At 39.8% G+C, this 23,146-nt stretch overlaps 1 protein-coding gene across 1 annotated transcript; it reads right to left on the reverse strand.

Annotated features, from left to right (window-relative positions):
* Window positions 1-1,087: 1,087 nt before the first annotated feature.
* slc24a2 (solute carrier family 24 member 2) lies at window positions 1,088-15,731 on the reverse strand. The gene is made up of 9 exons (XM_073471557.1): window positions 14,808-15,731; window positions 7,132-7,164; window positions 6,029-6,146; window positions 5,755-5,838; window positions 4,454-4,533; window positions 4,179-4,313; window positions 3,394-3,483; window positions 1,769-1,935; window positions 1,088-1,664 (listed from the first exon to the last, which is right to left on the reverse strand). The coding sequence occupies exons 1-9, from the start codon at window positions 15,729-15,731 to the stop codon at window positions 1,415-1,417; spliced, it is 1,881 nt and encodes a 626-aa protein (XP_073327658.1). The 3' UTR covers window positions 1,088-1,414.
* Between the last annotated feature and the right edge of the window lie 7,415 nt (window positions 15,732-23,146).

Raw genomic sequence — 23,146 nt, forward strand, 5'->3', positions numbered from 1 at the left:
TCATCTGAAACAATATGAAAGGCCTGCGGCAGTGGAGAGTGAGGAAATAATGTCCATGACAAAAAGTTGCTACCATTTGCATTCATAAATATACATATATATGTTTTACAGTACATGAGTTGTTTCACATGAAAACATTACAGAAGAAACCCGGTGATTATTGATCCTTTCTTATAAATACATAATTGGGAAAAAGAAAAAAAACACAACTGAGAACGCTAACCTTTAGTCCACCACTTGTTGTCCGTACTGCATCATCTACTGGGCAATCTGACATTGAATTGTTTATCACATTTCCATTCAAAAATCGTCCAGGATAAATAAATCTCTCTCTAAAGTGGTGCATGTCAAGGCAGATGGAACAGAAGAAGTCACTCTGAAGCTTATTATATGAAAAATCAAAATGAGATAGATATAAGCAGAAGTATTGAGCATGACAACACTTTAGCCAATTTAATCAGTGTCCATACTATCTGTTCACACTCTAATGTAACTATTTAGCACTTAATGTATCCTATTAAAGATATCCAGGACTAGGATTTAAAGGTCCTATATGTAAGAAAAGTTGACCTACCATCCCAACTCGTCAGTATTTGACGAGTTGGGAATGAGACTCCAAAATCAACTTTTCTTAGACATAGGACTTTTAAAGTATGAATTTCTGCCTAATATGTCCTCAAATGCAATGTACTGTTTCTGAGAATACAATAAAGTTCTTAACAGTGGATATTTCCTCCGTCGATGACTTTGCGTAACCATATAGGTGGTGGGATGGACACAGTTCAAATCTAAAGGTATATTTAGCAGCTATCACGCTTCTTTTCTTGTTTTTATTCCATGACATACAGAATCTCTCCAGAGCTTCGCTGCCCTTAAAAAACAACACAAAAGTCTCTTTGAGCATTCATATTCAGTTCATACGCTTCACTTGGCTGCTTGCGTGAGGAGCGGAAGTGCTTCTTTATACTGCCGCACAGTCCTTTAGCTGAAAAACAAAAACAAAAAACAAACCAAAAATCTCTCTGGTGATCTTCAATTGAAGTTTCCATCCTGGGTGGCGTTTCAGCAGATTTCAACCAGTAGCGGCTACAGATTGTAGTCATATGGTACACAGAGAGAGGAGTCCCTCCGACTGGGTGGCAAAATGACGCACTGGGTTGTGTGACGCTGCTGGAGGGGCTGGAGAGCTTTTCGCAGCGTTGATTTAAGACAGTGCCTCTGCCTAAGTGGCATCCACAACCTGTGTTTGTGTGTGTGGTTTGTTCACATGATACTGAGTGTGTGCAGTCGGCTACTGTGTGTGTATGTGTGACAGATAAGAGACAGTTTGAGTCCGTGCGAGCATGTTTTTCCACTCCTAAAGTAAATCATCGCTCACGTGAGTTCGGTTCTGCTTTCCGAGAGCAACTCTTTCTCAGACGGTGACCGGGCAGATGATGATTTTGTCCTCCAGCATGACACTGACGATGAGGAAGACGAAGTAGAGCAGGAACATGAGCAAGCCCAGGAACTTGCTCATTCTCCACTTGCAAGCCGCAATGGATATGATGACGAAGAGGAGCATGAGGAAGAGCAGGACGATGGCGCAGAACAGGCCGTTGCTGCTCACCTGTACCGGATGGAAGTCGTTGAGGATATTGTAGATGAGCCAGGGGAAGGGCAGACTGGAGGAAGCACCACAGAAAAGAGTTGTTTAGGTTATTTCTGAGCCTGAGCTCTCATTCAAAAGTTGTTTGTACACTTGTTTTTTGTCGTTTGCAGGACTCACCCCACAGTGATATCAAAGATGTTGGAGCCCACAGAGCTGGACACGGCCATGTCACCGAGACCTTTTCGTGCCACAATCACACTGGTGATGAGGTCAGGGATTGAAGTGCCAGCTGCTAATATGGTCAGACCCATTATCTCTTCTGTGATCCAGAAGGTTTCTCCAACCTGAAAGGAGGGATAAGGTGCTTCATGTTGCAGCTGCACACTTTAGAAACTAAAGAAACTTAAATTATTCTTTTTATTGGTCCAAACATTCTTTGTGGCTTTGCTTTAGGAATTGTTTTGACATCATGATTTTTTAAACGAGGTTTTCAGTCATTTAAGTCCAAATATACAAACACAAACACATGAGATCAAACCTGAGAGGTAGATTTGACGTCATAATGAGTAGAATGGCTGACAGACAAAGTTTCAGTGAAGTACAGGACAGGAAGCGGTAACTGACATCAAAACATCAATAATAGACGGAAAGTTTAAAGTAAACCTCAGTTAATAGTTATTTCCTTGTCAGCAAACACTGAAATATTTTATAAACCACTTATTAAGTAATTGTAAAGGTTTATGAACATCAGTTACAACTTTATAATCACCATCCATATAATGTTCATAGATGAACTACACAGTATGTATCTATCATTAACACAGTTTAAACTCGCAGTTTAATTAACTATAAATTAACCATTCATGAATGATGGTTATAATAAAGTGTAACCATGCAACCTTATAATAACTTTCGACAAAATGTGTCTTTTTTTAATCTTCAACTAAATATAAGTTTATTCCAGCCTTCAGCAGAGAAAGAAAGTGAACAACAGTCCCGTCTAGGGCTGCAAGAATCAGTCGATTAGTCCATTAAGCATATACAATCCACCATCACGATGAATCAACTTAAGGATAAATCTATCAGAAGAAAATTAGTTGCCAACTATTTTGATAATTTGCTGTTTTTCTTTGTCATTGATGACAGTAGATGAAGAGTCTTTGGGTTTTGGACTGTTGGTTGGACAAAGGAATCAAATTAAAGACGTCACCTAGGGCTCTCGCAAATTGTGCTGAGCTTTTTTTTTTCAAAATCTTTTGACATTTTATAGACTAAATGTTTAATCAGTCAATGATAAAAATAATCAGCAGATGAATCTATAATGAAAATAATCGTTAGTTGCAGCCCCAATGATGTGGCTCATAATAGCTCAGAGCTTTTTCTTTCATGCTCCACTTTGTTTGATACAGCGCTTTAAAAGGGAGGTGCACAGTAATGGTGATTAGTCATCATCACACACACTAATTTATTTTTTTTATCGTATTTGATTTATGATCCACCACTTCAAGTAAAACTTTTGCACAGAGTGCTCTGCACCTACGGGTGCTTCTCCTGAGTGACCTTGCACACATGCACTCCTGCTTCATGTCTGTCTTTGCATTTGCGCTGTTAAAATAGAGCGTTACAGGTTGATCTGGCTGTGGATCAAGGCAGATTAGTTGGGATTAGCTGCTTAGGTCACATATTCAACACCCTGACTGCTGCACTCTCAGAAGAAAGGCCTCAGAAATAGAGCAGAGAAGAGAACAGAATCAGACTGTGACAAATAGAGAAAACTAGTGTGTGTGTGTGTGTGTAAGTACCTGGTGAGCCCACCACACCATCAGGTAGGAGAAGAAAGCAATCCAAGAAATGGCGCCGAGGAAAGTGATGGGGAAGAACCTTGCTGAAGACTAAAAAGAACACACAATAAAAACATAATTTAGTTTTCGTCCACTCAGTCAAACAATCACTCAATCAAACTCTGGTCTAGGTTCAGCCAAGAACCTGATACACCTAGCTGATATCTGATACATCACTTAAGAGCAAGGTCGTCAATATATAATACAGTTTTTAATTTAGAAAAACAAAAACAAAACAAGACTGGAACCTGCTCTTACGGCCAAAATTATTAAGCAGGCCAAAAACCAGAGACATACTTAAAGCGTAACTCCACCAATTTCACACAAGCTGCATGTAATCTGATAAATTGCCTCCAGTGATGTCACTCAGGGGCTAAGTTGCATTGTGGGTAATGTAGGCTCTAGGCTTTGAAAAGCAGTCCACTGGTGGAGCATTGCAGTCCTTGTTGGACTCATTATGGACAGTTTTAAAACAAATGATACAGCAGAACTAAAGCCTACATTACCCACGATGCAACTGAACCACTGAGTGACATCACTGGAAGCAATTCATCAGATCACATGCAGCTTCCTCTGGAGCCACAAAATGCTCTGTACTGCTAATGTGTAAAGTGGTGAAGTAACCCTTTAATCTAAGTTATTCCAAGTTTTCTCATGCTTCAAAAAGTGGTTAAAAAAATAGTAGTAAAAGAAGCCTGTTTTTTCAATTATCATCAGTTGAGAAAGTGATGTGTGTGTATTGTCACCTCTCTCCTGACGTCAGGCAGCGTGAGCCACAGTGGGAAGACGATGGGCAGGATGATGAGGTAGGTGATCCGTTTCCGGAAGGTGTCGGGCCAGGCAAGGCTCAGAGGCTGGTCTTCATCCTCCTCTTCCTCTCCCTGAGGAGGCGTTGCATTACTTTACATGAACTCTATATTCTCATATCAATATTTAGACATTTCCCATCATAGTAATGCTGTGTATTACTGAGTTAAACCTAACGCTGTAACAGAACTTTGTGGAAAGATGAAAGCCGTACCTCATCTCCTCCCGCAACACCGTTCATGGGTGGCGTGACTTCCACGGCAACATTTGAACTGTTGGGGATGTTTTTATCAGCTTGAGGAAAGAAAAAAAGAAGAGATGGAGTTAAAATAGAGTTTAAAAGACCTGTTCCCAAAGTCAATATGAATTTGAAATGAAAAGTACTGGTCTAATGACACTAAGTGGTCTAATGATACTAAGAAAAGAGCTGAAACTTAGTACAATTTTCTTTTCTTGGAGGTAGTATCGAGGAGAGGGCTCCTATGTTGAGAAACAAAATATGCTTGTTAATTTTCCGAAGTCATCCTCACAGCTGCAACAGAGCATCACATGGAGGCCTTCTTGTGCCTCCTCAAATGACGGATTCACTGACAAATCAACCAGTTAGCTGATACATAAATTGACATTTTTAGTTCCTGATTTAAGTAAGAAATTGCCAGAACACACTTAAATATGATATATGATAAACTACCGCACTGTCTCATACTAAGTTTCAAGTTAAAAGTGGAGGAAGGTAAGCGATAACTTTAGCTTTGACAGCTTTTGTAACATCCAGGTAATAACTGTGTATGTTTTAAAATACAAAACACAGTCTTCTCATTATAGCAAGTTTTATTTCAGTGTGTTCTTAATTCTATTATTTGATTCACTTCTCTAACCTGTCAACCCAATCGCCAGAATAAATGTTTTTATTTTACATTCCTGCAAACCATGGATATGTTGAAACCTCACATTTTTACATTTACATTTAAATTTTCAACTTTATGCTCATGTATGCACAAAAACTACTTGGTTAAGGTTAGGAAAAGATCGTGTTTTGGCTTAATATACCTGCTTTGGTCGCCACAAACACGGCTGAAAAATGTCTAAAATATGTTCGTTGAAACGGGAAGTGAATGGTAGTCTCGTGCCTAGCTGTCATGCCACCATCACAATCCCCTCCTCCTCCTGACATGAAGGTCAGCTCATAAACATGTAATCTGTACGTGACGATATATATTGTAGAAATGTTGATATAATACATATGAAATGTACAAATGTGAACATATCCTCGGTTTGCACAAAAATACAATACCAACATTTCTGCTGGTGACAGGGCAGAACCTATCCATCACCTATGTAGTCATTTTTGGTGAACATATTTATCACTTCATGTATTTTTTTGACCTGTTCGTATTTTAATAGCAACAGGTCTTAATTGATTAATGATTTGATAATTGATGTCACTTGATTTATCAGTTGATTTGTTGATGGCACAAATGAACCCCCACAGTTTCACACATCACCGTTACTCACCTACGCCGTTGGCATTTGCAGCCTCCTCTTTACACTTGTGCTTGGCCATTTTGTGAAGGATTGACGCCTTCTCTTTGAAACGTCCTAAAGCAGAGACAGCTCAGTCAGTCCAACGTGTTTGACCAAAAAACGTGTCAATAATTATCGTGTAAACGTTAACCATAACAAGAAACACACTATCTAACTCAATTCAGAAGAATGAAATGTATGTAATTGTTTGTGCTTATTTCACTAGATCTTGTTTAGTTTGAGTGTGTGTCTGTGTGTGTTTTACTCATGCCTTCATCACTGAGGGGGTCCAGGGTGTGGATCATGAGCTGGAAGATGCTGTTTCTCATCAGTGAGTTGTGTAGAGAGGCACAGCTGCCTTCCCTCTGCAGCCTGGGTTTGGCCTGCGAATGTACAAACACAGATACGGAACATTTTACAATAATGAATATAGAAAAAATGCATTTGGCGTTTGTCACAATCTGCTGCTCAGTCACCTTTTTAAACAATATCTCATCCACAGCCTTGGTCCCTGTCTTCTAACCTGTAGACATCTAGCTGTCCACCAGATCCTCGGACTTTCCCTCCTTTACTCATCGCCTGACTGCCCTAACCATCCTCACATCTGCTCCCACTTCTCATCACCCCTGCAGTAACCTCCCTCCTCCCCTCTAGCTGCATCATTCTCCTCTACATATCCAAGATCACGTCCTTCGATTAATTTATTCTTCATATTCTTCATATAGTGGTTCTCCAGCCTGTATCTGTATCCTGTTTGCCTGAAGCTTGTATCTTGAACCTGTTTCTGCCTGCCTCGCCTGCATGTCAGACATTTTGCCTGGACTTTGAATTCCTGCCTCCTTATTGGATTTCTCAGCCTGTGTTGGACTGCTCCTCTGGTTTTGACTGTTGGCTTCCTCACCATCATCCAATACAGAAGCCTTCATATCTCATCTTGTCTTTTAAAAGACTAAACTCCACCAGATCTGCCTCCTGCCTCTTCATTTAGGTCCTCTGTACTCCTGTTACCCTTCTAACACCAGCCGTGACATCATTCATCACTTGTCAGATGTCAAGCATATATTGACATATACTGAAAAATATAATGCAATATTTTATATATATATATTTTAAATGCATTTTGATATATTGAAGTCCACATATATTTAGCAATACATGCCAGTATCTGTATGTACGTGGAGAATATATATCTATAAACCCATTTTTCGTAAATATGGCTGACTTTGATGCATACAGCATACTATATATGTTTATATATTTTTTATTCATATATATGTATATATATACTGTAAATATATGCATGCACATAAATGGCTTTCTTATAACATGACCAGACTCTGCAAGTTTACAAATGCACAACAAACTCACCATCAGCTTGTTCTCATCATCTGGTGCATTTACCTTTAAGGAAAAACAGAGAGAAAACATAATATATACACAATATAGGTTTTATTACATATATAGACATATGCAGGGTGTGGACACAATAACACAAACACATGTACTACATGCAATCCACTACATTAGACCTGTAGTATGTATTACATAATTTTGTAATATTCAAGATCTCTCGTGGTGTTGTTAATTGTTATAACTACAATGGTGAGGAACGTAATGTTCAAACTGAAAATGTCTTCAACCCCTTACAGCCTGTTTACTCAGAAAACCAATGAACTATGGAAACACACATGAACTCCGAAAGCAGTGATACAGGTTTTATTTGATCTGAAGTGTTAGGAACAGCAGGAAAGACAGCATGAGCCCCATTTAACCCATGAAGAAGAACGAGTGGAAAATAGAATACACACACACACACACACACACACACACACACACACACACACACACACACACACATTCTTCAAAACTTGGTGCTTCTAAAGACGTTTCCACTTGTTTTGAGCAGAACCATTGTAATAATTGATGATGGATGGCACTGCATAAGGCACAACAACCTGTAGAAGATGACAGCCCCACTTCAGTCCATACTTCAGATCAAGGAAAACCTGCTCTTTTTTCCTTTTTTCAGCTGGGAACCAACAACTTGTGTCCCAATGCAATTTATTATAGGTGAAAATGCTCTGAAAGGTTTCAACGTAGGTAAACAAACAGGAACAGAAAAAGGGCAACAGTGGGAGTGAACCAGTGCGGAGGTTTGGGGTCTTGTTCCAACATGAAGACTACAAGGGAGGACGAACACTGATCTCAACCCCAGCCATTTCTTCAGAGGACATATACAGCACAGCTGTGTCACCACATACTGTACAGAAATACACACACAGTCCAGCGGCTGGGGCAGATAAGGGACTGTGGTGGTGGTGGTGTGTGAAAATATGGAGCAGTGGGGAGGGTTTAGTGTGGGAATCAGGGGTTTGGAGATGTTCAAGACAACAAATAGAAGCATAAAGTTTGATTATATATATTATATAATATATATAATATATAATATTATATATATTACATACATGTGTAGATATATTTATACATATAAATATATATGTGTAAATATGTATATTATTATACATTGTGAAACATATTACTCGACTCGTACTATATGAACTAGTAACTGGTGTCTGTAGCTCTGCAGTACAGGAGGCATAAATCATACTATGATGTTCTGACTTGGGAAAAGTTCTCATACTGCTCCAAGAAGCACAGCAAGAAGCACAGCAAGAAGCTGTTCCTGAATGTTAAGATGGCATAAATCAGAGGCTCCATGAAAACTGGACTGGAAAAAATATAAGAGCTTCATTAGAAGTCCGGAGTTTTATTTTTTACTTCATTTCTAACCAAATTAAGTATCATATTTGTTAGGTCAATTGAGAAATCTAAGGAGTCAGGACACAATAAAATCAAGGAGCAAAAAAACACTGACTTTTGATATAACCAATGAGGTTTTATGCATATTAAAGGGTTCAAGAAGATCCTATCAAGCTTTTGTAATTCAGAAAGGAAATGAATTAAACTCCAAAGCAATCAATAAAACAACATTTTCTTTGTCTACCTGCTCAAGAGCTGCTCAAGACCGCAGATGTATTGTTCATCACAGGTTTGTATGAACATTTACAACTATTCAAATTAAGAAAAACTCACTCAGTCACTGACTTACTCACTCGCCAGCCCTGTGTACACTATGCTGTGTATTTAATCAGTAGAAATGATGGATGCAGATGAATACGGTAAGTAAAGGAACTGCAATGGCACCACTTCGTCTGAGGTAAATTCTCCTTGTATGCCTCATCTTTATGTGAGTACAATTGTCCCACAACAACTACAGACAATCCCCAGCACCACGCAGAGGGGTGGAGGGTTTTGTTGTTGACACGTTCATGATGGAGGCCTCAGAGTTTGAGCACATAATCCCTTTAGCTTGCATCTGACAACACCTGCTGCTGTTATGCTGCTGTTAGTGCTTTTCTTCATGTTTATAAGGGGCATCACTCCTTTAGACTTGTTTACATGTTTGTTTAATCCATTTTTATTTTAGTAGGTATTAAAAGCTTCAGTTGCAGGATGATCCCCTGAATGAAGTTGAGGTGATGGTGCTAGTTGACATACTGTAAGATTCACCTCAACTCATTAAAATCAGCTCAAACACAGGACAGCATTTCCCATATATCATATATCATCATTTTTTCACACCTTACATAAAGCTAAAGCAATTTCATGTTGCTGCTTTTTGATATATTCATTTTTTTATAGAAATGACTTGAATATAAATTCATAGAGATATTTTAAATGTAAGGTTGACAAACAACAGAAAAGAAGAAGAAGCTGCGGACACCTGTCTCTAGCCATGTGATTGCTGCGCTTGCCCTCTGCTCTGATGGCAGAGGCCAGCTTGGAATTAGTTCATGTTGTTTAGTGCTCACATGGCTCCTCGTGAGAGCTGCCTGATGACAAAAGACACTTATAACCTGCTGCAGGATCTGCTGCGACTGGATTCTAATGATTGCCCTTAATGTAGAAATCCATTAAAGGTCGTTTTCATGTTTAAAGTTATACATCCCTTAGTCTCCTGAATCTATTTAAAGCTTTATTTAAAATACTTTTTTCAATTCTTGGAAAGGTGACTGGACATGTAATCTTACTAGAGTCAGTAGCCTTATTCTTCCACAGTATATTGAGATAAATGTTGTATTTTGACTTCGTAACTGGCCCTGATTTAACTCAGCTCTCGCCTCCACTCTGATGAATGAATCACCAGTGACTAATCACCACAAATCTGTCTCAAATCCATTCCAGACAGTTTTAAGTCATTTAAACCTGAACATCCTTCAATACCTAATTTTAATTTTGTTTGTCATTCCGGCAGGTTGCAAGAAAAAAAAATCAAATATAGTATCCAGACAGTATAACTCATCTATAACTGCTACATTAGACAGGTCTGAGGAGAACTGTTACATAATAAGATGTCATTTTTACTCTTAAAGAACAACAGATAACATTTTTCAAGATGCCTTGTTAAGAACATTATGTAATTTACAACAATTTATAATTTGATAGACATCATAACTCATATACAGATTGGATTATCGATATGAAGAAGAAAGTGTTTTGCCACTGCATTGCTCATATCGGCTGTATATACAATTCGCCTCCATTATGAAGCAACATGATGTCATTTCCATCTCATTATTGTCTGAGCTCAATGTTTGATGCAGTTATAGAGAATTAGTGAGCTCAGCTTCATCTCATTGGCTGACAGTGTACATCTCTTTTCACTGACTGATAATTTGATCTACATTAAACTTTCTCTTTTGGGTTAACTTGCAAATAATCATCAAAATCTGTCCAGGCTTGTGTAATGCTATAACATAGAGGTTTTTAACATGCAAATGTGATCTGTTTATGTGTTTATGATAGTAGTAGAAGAAGAAGAAGAAGAAGAAGAAGAAGAAGAGATTGACTGAGCTGCAGTTCCACTTCAGTGGTCTCATCCCTGGTCCAGACACTGGAAGACTCTTAAATCCTAAAATCCTAAAGATTGCACGAAACTTTGCCTTCATCCCAATTATCATCATCACTGTCATCAGTGAGGCACTATTAGATCACCATCTCTCTCTCTCTCTTTCTCTCTCTCTCTCCAGGATCCACCTGACTGTCCGAGCTGTGGGACTTAGCCAGGATTAATCGGCAGAGATCACCCCTTTTAGACTGGTGATTTTCAAGCCTGCATGTGAGGTCCTGCAGCAACCTTCACAGGTCACCACGCTGTCAAAACAGTTCTCTCTCATCTGTCAGCAAAACCCAGCTATCTTTTAAAAACATTTTTTATCAGATTATTTACAGCTGCACAAACTTTAGATTCCACTGCAGTGCCTTGCTCACGAAGCACCTCAACAGTTATTTCACTGAACAGCTGCTGCGCTTTGATCATGATCACAGTGATCTGAAATGATAAAGTCAGACCTGCTGTGTAACTGAATCAAACAGCTGCATGTGTAAAATCGATCTGTAAAGCATTGTGCTGACCCCAGAGCGGACTATGTGAGGAAAAGAGTCACTATTGTTAAATAAAAGAAGGTTCAATCATTTCAGCTGTGATAAGTTCGATAAATACATAAAAAAGGCAATTGTATCCCACTCTGGGACATGAATATTAGAAACCTTCACCCCGTGTGCGACCATAGAACTATAATTATAACATTTGACAAGTAATAACTGCAAATAACTCTTCAGTTTAATAGTTTGTGAGGTTACAGACGCACAGCACTGCTGCATTATGATCCAGGTCTGATATCAATGATTGCAAGGAGAATTTTAACTTTTCATGAAGGCTCTGCAGAGACAGAGTGACACTGTGCAGGGCTGTATGTTCGCTGTCGTCACTGCAGGTAAGCAGTTGATAAGGGGATCAGAGAGGATTGTCGTCTTTAGTGCCATCACTTAGCAAACCTGCAGATCTTCTCTTGCTCAACATGGACACTGTAGGCACTGTATCTGCAGTGCAAAACCACCTAAAACAGGCACTCAACTATGCACAAAATAAAAGCAACACCACGCTGTGAGGACGACTGCAGGCTGTGGAAGTAACAAAGTCTTTTCTCGCAGTGATCTGATGATTCCTGCTCCCACAAGGAGCATCTGACTATTATTAGCGGCTCTAATGGGATTGGAGGGCATTAACCCGAGGGATTATTAAGCAGCTACCGACACATGAGGGCAAGGCAGTTGGACATAAAGTGCCTGAGAGACAGAAAGAGAAAAGCTGTTCTTGGGTTGAGGTGAGACAGCCGGGGGAACAGCTGATTCCCAGAAGGGCACAAATGTCAAACAGAGCTTCTGCAACAACACTGACAGGAACATTGGATGATGAGTGCCCAAATACACTGCATGTGCTCACAGGTTTAAAATAAAAACATAAAATATACAATGATGGAACACATTTAAGGTAAAATAGATAGTTCAGGTGATAGACGTGTAAGATGGGAAAAAAACAAGCTTTTATGTAAGTGATTGCTTTATAAAACTACAAAACTCCCAAATAAAAGCAAGTCATGCTTCCTGGGAAGCAGTTTTTTTTCTTTTTTACAATTAGCATTTAAGGGGAGGAGCTTTAGAGCAGATACGACCTGTGATCATGAGCTCATCTGTTGCCTCAAACGTGAGAACTTCTCCTGGCCTGGATCACTACCATAAAAATAGCTGCCTCCTTCCATCAAGTGTTTTCAGCCACTATTGTGTCTTAACAGTTTCTTATGAATACGTATTTTATTTGCCTAGAATGAAATTTAAATGTACATAATGTCATGTTTCATAATGTCTCCAAAAACGTGCAGCAGTGCGCTGTATACGCCCCTGAAGAACTGGTGATGGGTGCTGTCGGTCTAGGCTACGGGCAAGCTGCTCTAAGTACAGTAGTTTTAGTATTTGTCACCTGAGCGCCGTATGTGATTACAACATCAGAGAGCAACAGATCTGACTCCAACTGCACACACAGACAGAACAAAAGACGGAGAGACAAACGTGAAAAACAAAATAACTTCTTTGTGTATGTGTGTGTGTTGAATCATCATGTCCACTCTGTCTTGAATCTTGTATTCATGCAGCATCATACTCTACATAAGCTTCATAAACAAAGAAGCAACAAGCACAATGAGCACTCCAAGCTAATCTTCATGTCCCATCTGACATGAAGTGATTGGTTTAATGGTTGTGAAGTGATTGCTGCTGTGAGTGTTTTTTCATGGGGTCAACACTGAGTATGAGTCACACTGTGCAAGAGCCTTTCCGAGAAAAGAAAAATACTTTTTAATGTTCTATAATTTCTTATTATTATGGGATCTGTGTGTAATCCATATTACAGATGCTCTGAAATTATGAGCAGAAATGGAGAACAAATGGCACTACTCCTGTGTCGAGAGACCTCTTTATACCATTGTCAGGACAAAGAAGTGGGGAGCTAAAGGAGGGAGCGTGCTGATGAGGTTGAAGAGATGCTACAGAGATTTCTGGACTAATTTTGCTGTTTCTTCTGCTTTCAATTTGATCATACAGGCTGCAGTCATCTCAAAACTCTGTCCATTTGATGTCTTTAAACTGTCTACAATCTTGGGTATATTTTAAATATTTGTACATTACAACTCACCATGGAGCGACAACAAGCAAAATGTCTCAACTAAAACAAACAAACATCTCAGTATAATCTGTCTAATTGGACTTTGAAAATGACCCACAAAAGCATGGAATTCAGAAATAAAGTTAAGCGTGTGATATTTTGCTATTTTGCATTGTTACTAACAATATTCTGACTGGCTGGGGAGCAGTTTTCCATTGTACAAACTATAAGGAGTTTCCATTGTCAGTAGCAGAAATTGCATGAATAAAAGGTAAATAGCATTTTGTTGGAAGTTTTTTTTAAATGTATAATTTCAGGCTTGTTTAGTTTAGAGGACTCAAAGGGCCTGGGTATGCTAAAAGTGTAGTATCAGTATAGATACAGCCTCTCAGAAGTGAATTGACTTGAATAGTAGATGGGAATAACGGTTCAAACTTGAGCAATACCTTATTTTGAAATACAGAAATCCTAAATTAAATCCATGGCAAATAAGCTATTATTTAACTTTCTAATGTGTTCTATTGTGAAATGTCTTTGTATTTTATTCTAGTTGAACATTTTGTGGACCAGCTTTGTTACATCAGACCTATTCTGAGAGCCTCGCTGGACTCTGGTCTGGACTTGGTTACTAAAAGTAGTGACTGAAGACGAGGCCTGTTCCTAGACTTAGTCAGCACCAAGAGGCTGTCTCTGCGTCTGTCAGTGTCCGAGCTGCACAGGTGGCAGGTTAAGACAAATCTCTATATCCTTCCAGAGGGGTATTGAGGACGGTTTGGCTGCCTGACAGAGTGCTGTCTGTTCAGCACTCTGTTGTAACACCCTGTCTCCTTCCTGTATCACACCGACTCAGATTCCCAGAACAGGACTGCTATACTCAAGCTGTGATCTCATTCAATGTGAAATACAAACAATTCTCAGAAAAGTCATCAGCAGATGCTCAGATTTTAACCAAGGGACACAAACAATCACAAAGACATCCACATCAGAGACTCATGTCAAGAATCACAGATGTTCACTCTTTGTTCTTTGACAGTATGAATCTTTGTTGGATATCTTTTTAACTTTTCTGAGATTTACCCTTTATTTTCCTGCTCTCTGGCAACCTAAAAAAACACATAGAGAACTAGAAACCTCTTGATGGTTGTTTATGATGGGGATGGTCCTTCAGCGGACGAAGGGTCAATCAGTGAATGAGAACACAAGGGTAATGTACGGGTGGTACACTTACCCTAGTGTTCTCATTAGGACCCAAGATGGGGTGAAATATGGGTGCTTTTGAGTGTGAAGTGGAAAGAGTGGGGTGGATAACAAAAGAAATGGAATAGGGGAGGATGGATGGATGGATGGATGGATGGATGGATTGATTGATGAATGGATGGATGGATTGATGAATGGATGGATGGATGGATGGATGGATGGATGGATGGATGGATGGATGGATGGATGGATGGATGGATGGATGGATGGACAGGGTCAGGCTCACCTTTGGTGCAGTCTCCAGCTCGTCCACCTGGTTGCTGCCAATGATGCTCTTTATGAAAAGTTCTACTTTGGCATTGAACTTCATGAATGTGACATAGCAGGTGTAGCACATCAGCAGGCTGATACTTTCCCCCAACGTGATTTGGTTATCCAGAAAGAAATAGATGAGCATGAGCAAGCCAATGATATAGAACGAGACGTCTCTGAACAGAGGCCACCAGGTGAGGTTCAGCACCTCTTTGGAGAACAGGGCGCACATCCCGATCACAAACAGGATGTTGAATACAGCAGAGCCCACGATGGTACCGATACCGACGTTACTGTGGGAGACGAACACTCCTATGACTGAGGTGAAGAGCTCTGGGGCTGAGCCACCTGCCGCCATGAAGGTGGCTCCTGCAACATCATCAGAGATCTCCAGCTTCTCTGTGATGACAGTGAGCGCAGGAACAAAGAACTCATCGCAGACAATGGCTAAGGCTATGAACATGTACAACATGCCAAACATATGAAACACCACATAGCCCTGGCGTCTGTCCTCCACGCTGAAGTAGTCTGTTGGGTAGTCACCGTGATTCATCTCTACTTCAGATGATCTCATGGCCACCGGTGTGTCCTCCGCTGCTGCTGAGAGGTTGTGGTACTGTAGAAGAGTTCTTTGGGGCACTGCCGCCTCTGCTGAGCCCTCGTTGGTCGATTCCAGCTCCTTGGCCACCGTTGTGACCACTGACAAGGCACTCCATGAGCAGAATATGCTGACCGCCACCATACTGATGATGAATCCCAGAATCCGTCCGGGCCGCAGCTTTCTTCTGGCTCCCTGGTAGCGGTGCCTGGAGCAGCTGCTGTCAGGGCCCAGAAGAGGCGCAGAGCTGGAGGAAGCCATCGTGTCTCGACTCCTACGTACGGGTAGCATGAAATCCATGGTGTTTGGCGCAGGTTGTCAGGCAGAGTGGAAGTTTCAGGAATCCCCCCCAAAGCTGGGTTGGTGGTGCTGATGGCTGCAAGGGCGGGGGTTTGACAGGCCGCGATGGTTTACCGATTTGTGTGCATGCTGCTCCCGGGTCTAAACACAATGGACGCCCTGCAGTCTAATTCCTGGATCCAGCCCATTTAAAGGCTTCCTCATATTACTCACTGCAAGACAAAAAAGTGATATTTTTACTGCAACAGTGCATATATGTTGATGAATATGTTGCCCTCTTTCTAACTTTTTTCCACTCCTGGCCGCTCATTTATCAACATTGTGTAGAAAAGGTTCAAAATTTTGTTTGGGTCCATTTATAATCAGAAACGTCCCCAATTAACCATCCCCATCCCTTATCCAAAATCATGCAATACATATAGCAATATCTGTTTTGGGAAGAAGAAGCCACTCTGCACTCTAAACCAAGCAGATCAACCTGCTCTCTGAAAATAAGCTTGCATGTTTTGCTAAATCTTCCAGTCATGCAGGATGAGCCATGTTACATTTTCAAATTCCTGTCACTGGAATTACTAAGTGAGTAATTATTATTTAAAGAAAATATAGAAGATATGTGGATGTTGAGATTGTTTAATGCATGCTGTGACACTCATAGTTGTGTTTGTGTTTGCAGTTTCTCCCACTGGATTCTGTGCATAAGCACATCTGTGCGTATGCATTGTTGATAAATGTGGGCCCTGATATCCATCCACTTACAGGCCTTTCTGGCAGTAGTGCAAAGTAACTATAAGTACATTTACTCAAGTACTGTAGCTAGGTACAATTTTTAAACTTATATATTTACCTGAGTAATTCTATTTCCTGCTGCTTTCTACTAGTCCTCCACTACATTATACCACAAAATGTAAATAAACAACTGTTTTTACTAGTGACTTTGCAGATAATTTGAGTCAGTTTGCTACTGAGCTTTCGTGAACTATAAGGTCTATATTTGGTTCTGCCACTGACAGATTCACAAACTTAACTTTAAATTCATGTAGATTATTTTATAAGATTCAGATTGAATAGTAACCGCTGGACAGGTTATTCTCTGTAGAGCTTGGCTGCCCAAAGTGAGGCCTGAGGGCCAAAGTTGGCCAGCTATATGGTTTGATTTGGCTGTCAGGTGTTTATAGTGAACAAATGTTCTTTGAATATTTAGGATTCCCAATTATTTTCCTAATCTGAGCACAACAGGCAAAGCAACACTTTGAGCACAAAGTCAGGGAATTAATGGCACTTGGGACCCGAGCACCATTTTGATTCTTGACAACACAAAAGCTGTATTGAACAACCGAGTCTCAGTTGTGGCGCTCAAAGGGAAAATGTTTATGTGAACATAAAACAAATATATGACAGAAATATATAACATATTTGAAAGTCTGAATTCTTTGGATCTGAACTTCTTTCATTTTCCTGCAGGTGGGATTACAGTATGTGCTAAATTGCTGATGGCAGTTGATAGCTGTATTAATAGCAGCAATTCTGTTAACGTGCTGTGGCCCTCTTGACATTGTACTGAGAACCTGCATTGAGATCTCTCCTTTAAGTGAAGACATTAGTGAAAGCTCATTAGGAAGCTATTTAATCCCTGAGAAGATATACTTAGATTAGCCTCAGGTGCTGCACTCCGATGCCACTGCACAAAGTCAAAAAGTAAGACACCAACAAAATGATTTGTGAATCTGAGGGACAAATAAAAGCTGCTGAACATTAAACATTGTTGAGCACTGAAACAACTGCATTGGGACAAACTGCAATGTTGCACCTTCATCTCATAAAGAATGTCCTAAACAATGTCCAGTCTTCTATACCCTGCCATGCTACATCAAGTTATTATTGTAAAACATTCACTTAACAGCTTCAAGACCAACTGTGAACTCTGCAAGTAGCATTTAGGAACCAGGCTTGACTACATCAGGACATAAAGCAGAGACACACCACAGCAACACACAAAAAGCACAACATTTTATAATTTTCTCATACCACTCTTGGAAATCTCCCCTGCAGCAGGAAGCACTCCAGCACGTCCTGAGTTTCTGAGTGAATATTCCACTAAATTGAATCCCAAAGGGGATGTTCCAGTGGGCTGAAGGTCCCGGCAGTAAATCCTCAGTGAGATTTTCTTCCCTCAGCCGAAGTGCAGCTCCAAGGCAGCAGGTCAGAAGCCGAGGACCAAGGGCTCCTCCCTCCCTCTCAATGTTCCTCCCCTCTTTGACACTGCCTCCCTCCTCCCTGCTTCACTACATCTTAACTTCTACCTTTACCCTCCTTGCCCTCTCTCTCTCCATGGTGCCTTGTATCATTTTTTCCCCATCCCCACACCCAGGCAAATGCCTTACACAAGGAGCTTACAGCTCCATGGGACTGAAGCCTATTGTACCATCAGATCGTAGTGCGGTTCTCAAAGCCCTTGAAAACGATCCCATAGCTCCGTGATGTAACACACTGCAGCAGCTTTATAACTTTTAGATCAATGTGTCAAACTTGGATTGAAAAAGGACATCTCTACATTTTTTGTGAAAATCAATTTTAGTCATTCTGGCATGCTTTTGTTTACATTTATGAATACTTTTGCACAAAGTTTCTCATTATATACATTTTCTTTTTGACTATGAATGTGTACTTTTTACGTTTTTTGGAAAAAAAAGTTTTTGCAAAATTGCAGTAGAGAACGTAAAGTTTGCACTGCACATTTCAGTCACTCGCAATATGTGTATATAACAATATAAATTATTAAAATAAATTATGTAATTGGCTTTGTGTGCAACATCTACTCTTAAGAGAGAATCATTCATCTCTGATTTGTAACACAACAATAAATTATTGCAGGTATTATATGATATCAAATAGAGCCTGATTGATACTGGATTTTTGAGGCCGATGCTTATACTGATATTGGAGAGTTAAAACAAATTACTGATATTGATATTAAGGCGGCTATTTTTGCATACACAGAATATATGCATAAACACATATTTTGGCAATGATCCCTCATATGTGGGTACTAGAAACAAAAACAAAAATTTGCACGTAACAGAGGCAGGATATTTGACAATATACCATATTTAACATTAACTTTATTGTCTCGAATTACATCAGAGTACTGAAACAGTAAACTGTTCTGTAAAAATAAAACAGGTTTATACATATACGCCAATACCGATATATCTGTGATAGACCTATATCGGCTCTAACATAAACTCTTTCTATCTCTCTCCACTTATTTTACATGTAACTGACATAAGGTATCAAATAAGTCATGTGTACAAATATTTACAAAGTCATTTCTTAGAGTACAAACAAAAACATGATTGAGTGTGTGTGCGTGAGTGTGTGTGTATGTGGTGCATGTGCACACTTCAAGTCAGGTCAGGCTTTACACAAGAGAACTGTAAGCTTAAGTTGCCACCTGAAGGTGAGTTCAAATGTGACCTATTCTGTTACGTAGCATTTCAGTTACATAGCACCACTTCTACAGCAATGTGTGCTTATGTGTGTGTGTGTGTGTGTGTGTGTGAGAGAGAGAGAGAGAGAGAGAGAGAGAGAGAGCTACAACTGAAGCGTTATAAATTCAAAACAGGTAAAAAAGACAAAAAACATAAATGATCTCATCCCACAGAAAAATTAGACAAAGAAGACTTTTGAATTCAACAATTAAATAATTAAAGACTCTATACCAGCAAATGAATTTGAAAGATGCATATCTATGAGAGTGACAAAAAAAAAGACCATATGCCAAACAACCCTGCTGGGATTAAGTCCAACCAGACCTACCTATCGTTTCTCACCTCCTACCGTCCAGATCCAATTAAACAGGAGCATACTTAATGGAGTGGACCGTTAACTTTCCCTTGCAAGCAAAATGCTGTTCTTGATGGCTTCCAGTCAGCCTCAGCCTGTCAAGACCACTTATAATCTCCATTAGCTTCAAGTAACAGTGGCGTCTTTTACAAAAAATCCTGCACAGACGATTAGGTTTTAGGTTTTTTTTTTCTGGCTTTATGTGCAGGTGCTCTCAGGACTCTCTGGGACCATACAGGAAACTAGAGGAAATGCAAACGTGCAAAAATGACTTTGATATGAAGGTGTCCTCTCTATATATCCAGTACACAGTGTAAAACAACAAGGTAATGCCACGGCCTGAGGTGACACTTAAGTGCAGAAGTGTTTGACCTTAGTCAGGATTCTGGCATTCGGGCCATAGCTGCTATATAAGGGCTATGTACAGTCCTGAAGAGGCTAAACGTGTTACATAACCATTCAAGCTAACCATACACTCCTTCTCTAGGAAGATGAGGTAAATCACCTGTCGAACCTGAAATGAAAATAAGTCCCTGGCATGCAGAGGACAATTCACCAGATCTTTGGCTGTTTCAGGTTAAGTTTACGATGCTCTTCTCTTAGAAAAGTAAATAAGATCTGGTAGCAGTTGACTTTGGGATAGCTGGAGTTAGCGTAAAAAAGATGTAGCCTAATTACAGCCTTGGTCGAGTGATTATAAATAAACCTTGATTTTACATCAGACAGTTATTTGCGCAGCCCCTTAAATTATTAGACTTCAAGGTGAGACGTGGCTGGCTCTTAAGTCGTTTACATTGGTCGGCCAGGTAGCGAGAAGTGAGAGAGACAGATTCATGTTCTTCTGTGAAGCTGGGATCAGCAGCAGCTTATTGGATAAAGCTCCGACCTGAAATAGCCGCTAGGTTAAATATAAGGTGGAGAGAGACCCTCTATCTGTCAGCGCGGGTGATCTATACAATGAGTCTATGAATAGAATGGTAGAGTTCACCTGTTTGCTAAGCCCTGCCCCCCTAGTTACTGTTGCTACACCTGTCGAGGTTGAATGCAATTTACACTAATCGTGACATTTGAAATTCTAAACAAGTTTTTGAAGCAATATATATATATATATATATATATATATATATATATATATATATATATATATATATATATATATATATATATATATATATTTCAGACAGATGTAGACAAAGGCAGGCTTCTCATTTCCATTCTGTGATTGATGATTTTGCCAGCTCTTAGTGACAGATTTATCAGCTGTAGCTAGCTAACTAATTAAGCTAATATTTGCTACATTAGTTGTTTGAAAGCACCGTCTCTGCCTCACACTTACCATCATGATCATGCACAAAGACTGGTCTTTCACCAGTTGATAAAGAGCATCGCTCTTGTATTTCGGTGTAGAGCTAATTAGCTTGGCTAGTTTGGCTGCATAGCTTACTTGGGTACTTTGGTAAGCAACAAATGGCAGTGTTTTTTACTGAAGTATGCTTTATTTTTTTCTGTTATAAAAATAGTGTTTGAGTTTTAAATCACAAAAGAAAAGGCTTTGAGAAACTAACTGATGGATCTTGCAAACATTACCCTCGACTCGTATCTTAGATAGATGAACGCACAATCTGAAGGCAAGGGACGAGACTTTGGTATCAGATGCGTTCTGGTTTCTGGTGGTGGTCCGTATGTAGTGCAAGCTGTACTTATGCCTGAGTGGGATTTGGTTGAATGCATGTAGACGGTCCATGTACGAGCTAAAGGGGCAGAAGGCATTGGTCAAATTGCAGTCTGTGAACCTACAGGATATCGTCTGACGAAGAATTAGCATTTCATAAATTCTTTTCAAAAAGAACATAGAGATTAGTCTCTCAACTCCAACTCCATGGCATACTGTATGGTAGGGGATGGCTAGGCTCAGCACTGGAAGCCCCAAAACATTGGCCATTACCCCCCCAAGGCTAAATCTTTATCAGATGGCAGCCAGTGGGTTCCAAGTTTTATTTGCTGGGTAACGAGTTGTGGAGTGCCCTTAACTGGTTATTAAACTCACTTCATTCAAAGTCTACAGAAACAAAATAAAATTTACCAAACAGGTCTTTGTTTGTCCGATCCTGCTGTGTTAACTGGGAGGCTACTGAGCCAGTCAGCTAATAGGGCCAATAGCTGCAGGGCTAACTGAGCTAATTTGCTAACATCAACTAGTAGGGATGTGTGTGATTAGTGGAATAGTTGATTAGATGTTGCAGCAGAAATGCTAGTCCCTTAAACTTATTACGACTAGCACAGTGGATGTGGTAAAATGTTTTTTTTTTTAATCCTGTAACCTCAAAGAATAAAATAGTTGTTATTGATCGGAAACGCTGCAGTCGCTTCGTGAGTTTTGTGTTCTGTGTCTCATGTGGGATAGGCTGGGTTTTTGGAAAATAAAAATAATCTATGAGAGAAAATTGACAAAGCCCCACTGAGTAGAATGCATGTGACAAATTCAAACTGAGTGGGAAAATCAAAATAGCGTACTGACAATAGAGAAAAGGTTCATTTAGTAACATTTCAAAAAAATAATATTGAAATTAGAATTATTTATAAGAACATATAAAATATATTTTATTCTATAGTCCTGACATTGATATCATGAGAAAATCATAGAAACACGTTTGTTTTCATGTTTCCGTACTTGATACTGCTATTATTTGAATTATTGTATGCTGAATGTCTAATCCTCCTGCCCTCATGAAGCACAGAGAATTTGGAATAATCAATGACAACTTTCACTTAAGGTTCATTATTTTCATGGATACAGAAATGGGAATGGGTAAATGAAATGAAAAAAACACCACAGCTGACATATACAGTAGACATAGCTGTTTTTTGAGGCAGAGCACCCAGCTGGCACCTGTTTCCTCTCATGAACCGCAACTGACACATTTTATATTTTAAGAAGCAGGAGCAGCTGGATGTAAATGTTTGTTTTGCTCTCAGCTCTCAGTGGTTCACTGAGCTGTTGCTGATCGTGTTCTGTTAATCTGTGACGAGCATCATAGTATCAGTAGCGGCGATGGCTGGCAGAAGGACAACACATGCAGCTCATTAGCTTTACTTACCTCCACCTTTTACTGCCAGCCCACAGCACCATGAAACTAGAGTCCTTGTTTCAGACGGACAACATTTCATAATCTTGTGAAAATCCTCTGATCCTCACATACAGAGAGCAGGATTACTCCCGGCCCAGTGGCCCCTGCAGCAGACAAGAGTTTTGAGTTTTTAATTCAGATCATTAATGTGGACAGTTCATGTCTACACTGGCTGGATGGACTCGTAAATCTTTCCTAACTAGTTTTGACGTTTGCCTGATTTATACTGACACGGTCACAGATGGGCTGAGATTTTTCTGCTGGGGTTAATCCAGCGTGTGATGTAAAGGACAAGAGAGAAACATCTCCATCTAGAGGTTTGAATACAACAAGACTTCTGTTTGTGGTCCCAAAAAATGACCAGAAATCTTCAGTTTTTCATTCAATAACATATTAAAATGTAAATGCACTCGCAGGAATCTGAAACACACGGAGGGTCATTAC

This window comes from Pagrus major, chromosome 1 (assembly GCF_040436345.1).
Source record: "Pagrus major chromosome 1, Pma_NU_1.0".
NCBI classification, from domain to species: Eukaryota; Metazoa; Chordata; class Actinopteri; order Spariformes; family Sparidae; genus Pagrus; species Pagrus major.